Source organism: Streptopelia decaocto (genome assembly GCF_964273445.1).
Source record: "Streptopelia decaocto genome assembly, chromosome: 2".
NCBI lineage: Eukaryota > Metazoa > Chordata > Aves > Columbiformes > Columbidae > Streptopelia > Streptopelia decaocto.
Genome location: NC_138655.1, coordinates 158,748,951 through 158,759,628, shown reverse-complemented (window position 1 = coordinate 158,759,628; position 10,678 = coordinate 158,748,951). Strand labels below are relative to the sequence as shown.

Sequence of the window (10,678 nt, the reverse complement as noted above, 5' to 3'; positions counted from 1 at the left end):
CTCAGATTCAATGGTAAAGTGTAGCACTGATGGTCAGGCCATACTTCAACTGTTAAGCTGTCACTGACAGTCTCTGGGGTGCTCCTGTGGAGTAAAAGTGCTGCTCCTTGAACTCAAAGACTGTAAAAACAGTATTTGGCTGCCTAAACACATGTCATTTCATGTCTTCATGCCATTTCAAGCACCATGTGGTGTCCCAGCTGGCCTTCTGCTTCTGCTCCAGAAGGCTGTCAGTCCCAAATACAACCTACGTCGATGTCTGCCAGCCCGTGGCAAATGCATTATGTATCCTTGGGCTTCTTACACGACAGGCACCTAAATGTAGGGAAGTGTAGACATCACTGTGCTAAGAGTAAAATCTTCCCTTGGGAGATCTTTCCTTGCTCAGAACACTTAGGAAGCTCCTATGTTAGAATTACCTGGAGTATTGTGTTCAGTTCTGGGCCCCTCAGTTCAGGAAAGACACTGAAGTGCTGGAGCGGGTCCAGAGAAGAGCAACACGACTGGTGAAGGGACTTGAACATAAGACCTATGGGGAGAGGCTGAGGGAGCTGGGCTTGTTTAGTCTGGAGAAGAGGAGGCTTAGAGGTGACCCCAGCACTTTCTAGAACTACCTGAAGGGAAGTTCTAGCCAGGTGGGGATTGGTCTCTTCTCCCAGGCAGTCAGCAGTAGGACAAGGGGCCATGGGCTTCAACTCTGCCAGGGGAAATTTAGGCTGGATATTAGAAAGCAATTCTTTACAGAGAGAGTGGTCAGGCATTGGAATGGCTGCCCAGGGAGGTGCTGGACTCGCCGTCCCTGGAGGTTTTTAAACTGAGATTGGACATGGCACTTAGTGCCATGATCTAGTGAATGGACTGGAGTTGGACCAAGGGTTGGACTTGATGATCTCTGAGGTCTCTTCCAACCCAGTCGATTTCTGTGATTGTGTAAGCCCTGAAATGTTAAAAGGTGGTGTAATGAGCCCCTAGAATAGCCAACTGAGAAAAAACTTACCAGATAAAGGTAAGAAAAAAAAGGTGTTTAATTTCTTGTGCAAAAGATTTCAAGATAAGGAGGGAAAGCCTGGTAAAGTACTGAGGTACTGGGACAGCATGAGACAGGCCCAAGCCGTGGCCTTTTGACAGCCGTGGTTTGGCTAAATGAGCCCAGCCAGGTAAGTCATAAAGGGGTAAAAAAGTAAGTTATAGGGTCACCTCAGACATGAGCTCCCAAGGGCAGGGAGAAAAGCAGAAGGAACAGACTCCAAATTTCTCCTCTTCCAAGGTTTCTTTGCGTTTCTGGAAATCCTGGCGGCTATGTAAGGAGAACTTCCAAAAGAAACTGAAACCCAGAAGGGAATCAAAAGAAGAAAGAACCATATTTCCTCCTGAAAAGAGTCAAACAGTAGGTTATTCCCAACAGAGTAAATTCACTATTGTGGAATTCTGGTGTGCCACGCTAGATTGTTTCCAGGACATAAGAAGCTCACACAAAGCTAGTCCATATATATATATAACTATGCAAATCTGGAATCTACGGTGTAGGTATGAGGTACAGACATCTCTCCAGTGATGTTCCCGAAGGGTGGAAGATCACTATTATGCATCAGTTAAATCTTGTTGTTATCACAAATTCTTTAAGATTTGGAGAGATGAAGGTCCTGTGGACCACCACCATGTAGATGCTGTGCCAAGAAACAGACTCATTTACCAAGAACAGCATTAAGAAAGGCTTTTATGACCAACGAAAAAGAAATTAGAAGTGTGAAAATGCTAAACTTTAATTTGGGGAACAAAGGTATATCCAGAAGCAGAAGCCAAATATTAGATTGTGAATCTAACCAGAGGCTGCTTTCCTTGATCGTTTTTGTGGACTCCTTACAAATAATCAGTGGACACCCAGCTAGTCATGGAGCACAGAGTGAAAACCACCAATTTTAATGCAACATGTTACTGGGTAAACTGTTTTGGGCTAAATGACAAAAGGAGGTCACACCAGCCCTGCCCCCTCCAGCTGGATCTTGTTGGGGAGGCGCAGCCCATTTCCAGGTTAATTAGAGAGCGATATATCTGCGCAGACGCTGTCGGAAAGGAAGGAGCGGCTCCTCTGTGGATGCATTTTCCACACGCTTCTCCTACGTGTTGGGTGTGGTTCGTAAAATCCCACGCGGCCTGAGCGAAATTACAGGGTAAGTATTTGAGCAGCAGCGCGGCAATATGCACTGATGGGTTTTGGTGGCTTGGAGATACAGGACAGAGGAGTGGGAGTCAAAGAAAAGCTTAGAGTCGGAAAGTGTAAAGTGGAAGGAAGTGAAAGGGTTGACTCATGTGGGGAAACGTGCACAAAATAATTCCACACAAGATGTTAAAAGAGAAAATAATGAAGAATTTCCAGGTGGAACTGCCCATCGCAGGTGATTTCAAACTGTCTCCAAAAAAACTGGAGATTATCTAAGTGCAGCCAGCAAGGCAAGGTCTGTAAGAAATGGATGGTCTTTAAACTAACCAGGGCATCTGAAGAAGAAAAAACCAACTTTGCAACACTATGAGAAGCCAGCTTTCAGAAACTGAGCCTTTGGGCATTTTTCACCTGAAACTCAAAGGTTATTTCTCCATTTTCTCTGTCTTCACATTTTATTTGGGTTTTAAAGTCAAGCTGTGGAGGCTGGTTTCAGTTCATCTTCGAGATACACATGGTAACATGCAAAGGAGATGCACATTCCAGTGATACCTGTTTGGCTGCATTTGCAGTAATTACAGGATAATATATAGGTTTGAAACTGTAGTGAATAAACACACATTACCTAATACACTGGTAATAAAACAGGCCAGATTGAAATGGAGGTGTTTTTACCTGCTCAGCTGCCTGATCAGAACAAAGATTTAATATGCTGTTTGTTTTTAAAGGCTTTCCTGAATACATAGAAATCTTAATAACACCACTGGAGGGCAGCAACGTCAAACTGAATAATTCATCAGGGTATTTTGGGGTTGTTTCGTGAAAACCCAAACCCAAGAAGGAGACTTTGATAAAGAAATAGAAATAATTAGAAATACTTTTCTGTTACCCAGGTATAACTATATAAAGCATTTCAATTCCTCCTGCACAAAAGATTGAACTGCAGTATTGTTTCCCTTTCCTGCATATGAAGAATGTTACACGAAACCTGCATCACTTGTCCTGTTTTCAGAAAATGCTGAAAACATCCAAAAATATTTGGAGTCTCAATGCATGCTGCATCCTGTGGATTTGTGGGGTTTTTTTTTAAATCAGTCAATAACTCAAGACTATTTTTTATATCTTTTTTATATACATACAATTTGAATTCTATTTGAGATATGTATGGATACATATTTCTAAATGGATCCATATTATTACATTACCATAATGGGGGTGGCATGTTCAGCAGTATTTTCAACTTGGATTTTTATTTTTAAGAGTGTCCTAAATTTCATCATTTCAAAGCAACCTTTCAAATATCAAGTGAATGATCTAGTGAATGGACTGGAGTTGGACCAAGGGTTGGACTTGATGATCTCTGAGGTCTTTTCCAACCCACTTGATTCTGTGATTCTGTGTGATTCTGAATGGAATCAGCTTAGAGTCCCCCCCTCTGCAAAGAAGTCCAACAACATTAGTGAAGGTTTGGGGGCTGCCACAAAGACGAATGTAGGAACTTTTCTACAAGCTGTTTTGATTTAGTGAAAGGACGCTATTATTAGTCCAATATTTACACATTTAAGGAATGTGTTTTGACAATAATTTAAGATTATAGTTAGCTGAACACAGCTGCCCATGTTACTGGCGTAACATCCATCTACACTTTTGATAAAATATGAGCAAACAAAATAAAACTGCCGTGGAGTCTGTTATTTATGTAAAAAGCATAAGATACAGTTCCCCTCTGCAATGTAGCTTTGCACACATTGACTCCTAGTGAAGAGAAACTGCCAGATTAATGTATACTGTGATTAAGTTATGAAAGACATACCCATCATTAACCAATTGACATTAGATGAATGCTTTCTGACCACCTGCAAAACAAGGGGCTATTTCTCAAGTTTTACATCCTTCTGCATGACAAGAGGGAGAGAGAAGATTAAGTAATACATTGTTTAGAAGCAGAGTGCTTAGCTTATATTTAAGTAATAATTAATAGATGTATTGTATGTAAGAAGGTAAACAAGTATAACTAACATCATCAATTATTTCTTAGTATAGATGTAGGTCAAAATTTTCAAAAATTGTAATACATATGTAATAATTGTGTGAATATAAGCAACGCAAGTCATCCAGTCATTGGAGCACTTATAGAGGATGATCCCCAGTGTTCCCCAGCACTGATAAAATAAAGGATGCTGCTTAACAGTAGAATTGACTCTGCTGTTAAGTTTATTTCTCTGTTTCATTAGTACTTGAGCTCCCTGATTGAATTCAAATCTCATCTGGCCATTTATACATATCACATCTGGCCATTTTACATATAAATATGTTCTGTTACTGATGGTCTTTGAAAGTTAACATGCAGAAAGGAGTTGGGTTTGCCTTATCCACAGTGTCATTTGGCACCTGGATGCCTGGACAGACCACTGCCATGACTGTAAGTTGATTTTTGGGGGTTACAATGGGAAGAACCTTGTCTGAATATGTTACTATCAGAAAGCACGGGTTTGGAGAACAGTTGATCTTTAAGAGAAAACAAGGATAACAAGGGATGTGTGGGAACCACCTGCAGAGTGCGAACAAAATAAATATAGAAAATAAATATAGAAAATAAATATAGAAAATAAATATAGAAAAGCAATACGATCCTGACAAGACACAGAGCTTAGTTTCAGGTTCGTTTCCTCCAAGAGAAATGCTGTGGTGCCCCAGAGTGCACACGAGAACACAAAGTGGATCCCTGAGGTGTCTCTTCAGATCCACACACACAATCCAAATCAAAATCTCAGCATAAAATCCAACTTTACATGGCACAGAAGGGAAATACAGGGTAAAATATCTGGTTGAAATCATATATGGCAGTTAGAGAAATCGTCTACATTTGGACAAGCTATACCTATAAGTGTAGGCTAAAGTTTGTGTTTGGTGGTTGGTTTGTTTTTTACCATTTCCTACATGCATGAGTTTCACTTTAGCCTTTGGAAGTATCTTGGAAAGATGATACAAAAGATGATATATATGCAAATTGTTATTAGTTTTTATAGTATTTACGTTGAAACATGAACAGATAAGTGAATTAAATAGCTTTACAGTGTGAATAGTGGCATTTATTCTTCTAAAGTTTATATGAGTAAAGGATGACAGTATGAAAATGGAGATCTAATGAAAAATAAACCAGTGTCATATGGGAAAAAACTATGTATAGATCTGGATGAGCGTTTAAGCCCTCCCTCTGATCTTGCATGTGAGTAGAGGGCAGATGGATCTCACCTTCACTTCCAGATTTCATGGGGAGCTTCTGGATTGCACTTGGAAAAAAATAAATGAGCTTCTAAACGGAGATAATCTGCTTGGCATGTTACTGAAAGACAATAAAGATGAAAGTACAGAAAGTTTTTTCCACACTCAGTTTTCGTGTAAATCTATACGCTATTTTAAACAAAAACATCTGCTTTATTGCCACTACTTTAAGGCTTTCCTAAAGGCTGGGAAAGAATTCTTCAAAAAATGCTGGATTTTATTAACATTCCAGTTAGCAAACAGACGTTATAATCAATTGCAATAACACATGATGAGAAAAGCTGGAATTCTGAGATGGAAATGTGACAAAATGTGGATGCTCTAACCTACTTTTAAAGGCAAGGACCCATCTACGTGCCTGCACAGCAACAAAGTTGTGAGCCTTTTCTATGGGAAAACACAGGTACTTGGTCCTACCCTTGTCTCTCACTCGCCTTGAACTTCAGAACAGGATATTGCAGATTTGCTGAGCTTTCCCTTTGGCCAAGTTTCACTTTTTTACAGGGAAACTAAAAGCACAGCAATGCCTCAGAGTCTAATTTGATGCCTTATTCCAAGCACAGATTTTGGTGAGCTGATGAACCGAAGCTTGTGACACAGTGTAGTCACAAGCCCATGTGCCACATACCTACAAACATCACTTTTTCAACCACCCCCGTGGCTGCCGTGGGACCTTTTGCTTATTTGTTTACAGAACAACAAATGTTGGCAGATTATAATTATTTTTGCACTGGTTATTTTCCATGAAGTGCCATCAGAGGGCAGTAACTTTGCCCATCTCCACTTCCAGCCCCTGCAAACCCTCTTTATAGGAACCCAAATGGAGCCAAATGACCCTGAGAGCGATGGAGAAGCTGCAGGGTCTGGTTCCTTCACTCAGAGCAAGATGCAAAGGGAGAGAAAAATAGAAGAAAAAGAAAAAAAAAGAGAGGACAAGCAGAGACAAGCAGAAAATGCTATGCCAGGATGGTTTCTATGGAAAATACCACACAATTCGGCAGGAGCAAGCGGCTGTTGTTAGCAACCGGCGTACACAGCCAGGGCGCCTTGGCGGAAAGGGAAGATGGATGGTTTCTCGGGCTGATGATGAATTACCCCGTCTCCCAGCGCTCAGCTGCAGCAGCGGGGACAAGTCCTGGCCTGCACGGGGAGGAGGGAGACATGGGACGAGGGAGACATGGGACGAGGGAGACATGGGACAAGGGAGACCATTTGTCTCCTTCCCTCAGCTGCCAAACCCACGGAGCCTGGCGGTGGCGGAGAGGCCAAGCCAGGCCTCCCAGAAAGCCCAAATCCCCTCAGAAGTTCCAAGCCAACACTTTATTTCCTTTCTTATGAAGTCTTACAGCTCATCTGTGCTTTAAAACAGAACAAAAAGCGTTTATTTTGACAGCAGTAGGGCAGAAAGCGGGTACGGGGCTCACAGAGACGGGGTGTTGCCCTCGGCCCTCCCGTCACCGGGAACACGAAGGGGCGGCCATGGCTGCGGGGCGCTGTGTGAGGGGTGAGGGAGTCAAAGGACGGGAGTGAGGGGGCTGGCCCCGTTATTCCGCTGCGGGGCGGCCTCAGCCGAAGCTCAACCCCCGGTGCCTTCACTCCGCCCCGGCCCGGCCCTGCCCGCACACACGGTCGCTCAGCAACGGCGGCGCGGCCGGAGGCCCCGGGGGCGGCTGGAGCTGAGGGGGCCGAGGGGACCCCAGCGCCGGGCTGGGCATGGCCGGGGGGAGCCCCTGCCCCGGCACGCAGGTAACTGAGTGGGACTGGGCTGCAGGGGGGCGCGCACACCCCGAAAACAGCCTCATACACACACACACCCCGAAAGCAGCCTCATATACACAGCCTCACACATACACAGACCTGGCACACACCCCCACAACCCAATGCCACCCCTGGAGGAAACAATGACCTTGCCAATATAATAGGGCCAGGCAGGATCACTCAGCAAAGCGTATTTTAATAATGATTTTCCCCCCAAATCCTGGCTGCATATTCCCTCCCCTGTTCCCCATGGGTTGGTACTGCAGGTTTACAGATTGCCTGACCCTGCCTCAGTTTACCTGTCTCATTCTTCTAATTCTAACAACCCCCTTCCCCTTATCAAAGAGACATCAGACTATGAATCCTTCATGTAAAACAAAGTCTCTTTGAACTAATCCCGGCATGCAAACTGATTACTGGATTTTAAAGTTTAGAAAGTTAAGCTAGGGGGAAGGGTTGACAGAGAGACAGAAATCCATTTTTTAAATAAATCAATAAGGGGAAGGGGGTTGTTAGAATTCGATTAATGAGACAGGTAAACTGAGGCAGGGTCGGGTTGTCTGTAAACCCTGCAGTACCAACCCATGGGGAACAGGGGAGGGAATTTGCAGCCAGGATTCGGGGGGCATATAAACACGGGCTTTTTGCCCTATTCCGTGTGTCAGCCCTTAGGTAGAACATCTGATCTGGGCCTATTATATTGGCAAGCTAATGTGCTGGACACTGGAACAGGCTCCCCAGGGAGGTGTCACAGCCGCAAGCCTGACAGTGTTCAAGAAGAGACTGGACAATGTCCTCAGACACACGGTGTGAACTGTGGGGTTGTCCTGTGCAGGGACAGGAGTTGGACTCGATGATCCTTGTGGGTCAATTCCAACTCAGGACGTTCTATGATTCTGTTATTCTCCTCACCTCCACACCTCAGCGTTCACATGCACACACACAGTGTGTCACATTTTGGGATCCTTCCCAGGTACTTTTCCCAGCCTTTTCCCCCCACTTTTCCTCCTCATTTCACTAATTCCAGCCATTTGCACATGCCCTCAAATCTCACCCCGGGTTCTCCAATCCTATCTCAGGCCATCAGCACCAACATCTTCCTTTTCTTTCCTCAGGACATCTCCCACTTGCTGGCCGACACTTTTGGGGACCTGTACACTAGAGATGTCATCGGGGCGGACTTGGAGACAAACTGGATCAAGTCCCGAGGAGGAGACAATGTTTATCACGAGGCTTTCACGGAGGAGCTGCAGAAGGTACAAGTCAAAGTCAAGTCAGAGTTTGGGGCTCTGTTCAGGTTTTGTTGCTACTTTGTAATTTCTAGTTCTGCTGTAAAATAAAATTTAAAAAAGCAGGGGGAGAACCTGGAACTGACATTTTAATGGAAATTTACTTAAGCACAGTTTCCCTTTCATATACCTTTCGTATAAATTAATATTGACCACATGCTCCGTCATGATATTCGCAGGTCTAGAAGGCTTTTCAGAGTAAAACCAGTATAACCAGTAACCCTTTAAATGCCTGTTCTACTGGTTGACAACTTCTCCCTGTAACTGCTGATCGGTGTATTAGACTTACTATGTTGCAATAAAGTATTCTCATGTGCTGCATTTTGAAACCATATACTGAAACTATTATTTATATATGCTTACCCTAGTGGTGCACTATGACACGTAATCCATTAGCAACACTGTTTGGGAATCCTGGATGAAATCAACACTAGAAATGCAAAATACTTGTATTAATCATTGTTCTGATGGGTATCATCAGTGTATAAAAGTAGAGGCTGTTGCTGGATGACTTGAGCAACAGGTATTTTTTCACTTTTGTGTCATCATATACTCTTCAAAGGTTATCAGATGTGAAAAATCTGAAGTTTTTATTTAATTTGAGTCGTTTATGAATATATTGGGGGATGCTGTATGTTGAGAGCAATAAATGGGAGTGCTTCTGCTTGGATAAGGTTCATTTCAATTGTTTACTGTCCGTAACATGTATGTTGCACCCAAACTAGTCACTTGAGGCTCTTCGTATCATCAGAAAAAGGATAAAAAAGCACCAAACAAGGTGCTTTGAGGCCACAGTCCATCAGATCCATTTGAAGCAGTAACTTTGGCATGGGATGGGGTCATATCCTGGATTCCAGTGACAGTGAAGGGATGAGCAGGACAGAAGGAAACATCTCATTTTAACTGAGATGCACCCTACCCTTTCTATTTAAAAAATGAAATGGACTTATTTAATTCTATTAAGTAAAATATTTCATTCAATTGAATGAGCCAAAAGATTAAACCTTGTGACTTAAAAGGTCTACAGAAAGCTCAGGTGGGCTACAGATACTCTTGAGACCAATGTCTATCAATTTCTCTTGGTGTCAGTCTTGTGTCTTTGCTATATTCTCTCTTTAACTCCCACTAATACCTCTTTGAGATAGGAATTTTCTTTTTGAGTTGTGCTTGTAAAGCACTTATCACACTGGGCAGAGTGAACCAAAAATATGTCAGGAGAAGTGACATATCACTACTGGGATATTTTGGAGTTTCAGAAACCTTCCTAGTAACTAGGAGGGAACATTCATTTTAAATTTAATCCTATGCTTCTAGGCAAAGTACATTGCAGTTGCTACTGTCCCATAGAAGGTAAAAGACAGAAATCTCTCATGCCCTGAGAGGGGTTCACAGAATCACAGAATGTCAGGGATTGGAAGGGACCTCGAAAGATCATCTAGTCCGATCCCCCTGCCAGAGCAGACTTTCCGAGCTACAAAGCTGATGAGGCAGCATACAGAAATTGTACAAAGAGCATGCTAATATATGGAAGTACATTATATAAATATGCAAGATATGTTAACACTTTTTTTTGGCCTTATTTCACACAGAATCACAGAATGTTAGGGATTGGAAGGGACCTCGAAAGTTCATCTAGTCCAATCCCCCTGCTGGAGCAGGAACACCCAGATGAGGTTACACAGGAAGGTGTCCAGGCGGGTTGGAATGTCTGCAGAGAAGGAGACTCCACAACCTCCCTGGGCAGCCTGGGCCAGGCTCTGGCACCCTCACTGAGAAGAAGTTTCTTCTCAAATTTAAGTGGAACCTCTTATGTTCCAGTTTGAACCCATTACCCCTTGTCCTACCATTGGTTGTCACCGAGAAGAGCCTGGCTCCATCCTCCTGACACTCACCCTTTATATATCTGTAAACATTACTGAGGTCACCCCTCAGTCTCCTCTTGTCCAGCTCCAGAGCCCCAGCTCCCTCAGCCTTTCCTCACACGGGAGATGCTCCACTCCCTTCAGCATCTTTGTTGCCCTGCGCTGGACTCTCTCCAGCAGTTCCCTGTCCTGCTGGAACTGAGGGGCCCAGAACTAGACACAATATTCCAGATGTGGTCTCCCCAGGGCAGAGTAGAGGGGCAGGAGAACCTCTCTCAACCTCATCTTTCACGTATTTTTCTTGGGTTGTTTTTCTTACCCAG

The 10,678-nt window shown here is 43.5% G+C and overlaps 1 protein-coding gene across 1 annotated transcript in view; it reads left to right on the top strand.

Annotated features, from left to right (window-relative positions):
- Positions 1-7,159: 7,159 nt before the first annotated feature.
- Positions 7,160-10,678, top strand: part of DLEC1 (DLEC1 cilia and flagella associated protein) — a gene marked incomplete at its 5' end in the record, with an annotated part of 42,488 nt that continues 38,969 nt past the window's right edge. Inside the window, 2 exons of the mRNA XM_082044627.1 lie at positions 7,160-7,192; positions 8,284-8,460. Coding sequence (XP_081900753.1) covers positions 7,160-7,192; positions 8,284-8,460 — 210 coding nt within the window. The remainder of the gene's footprint in view (positions 7,193-8,283; positions 8,461-10,678) is intronic.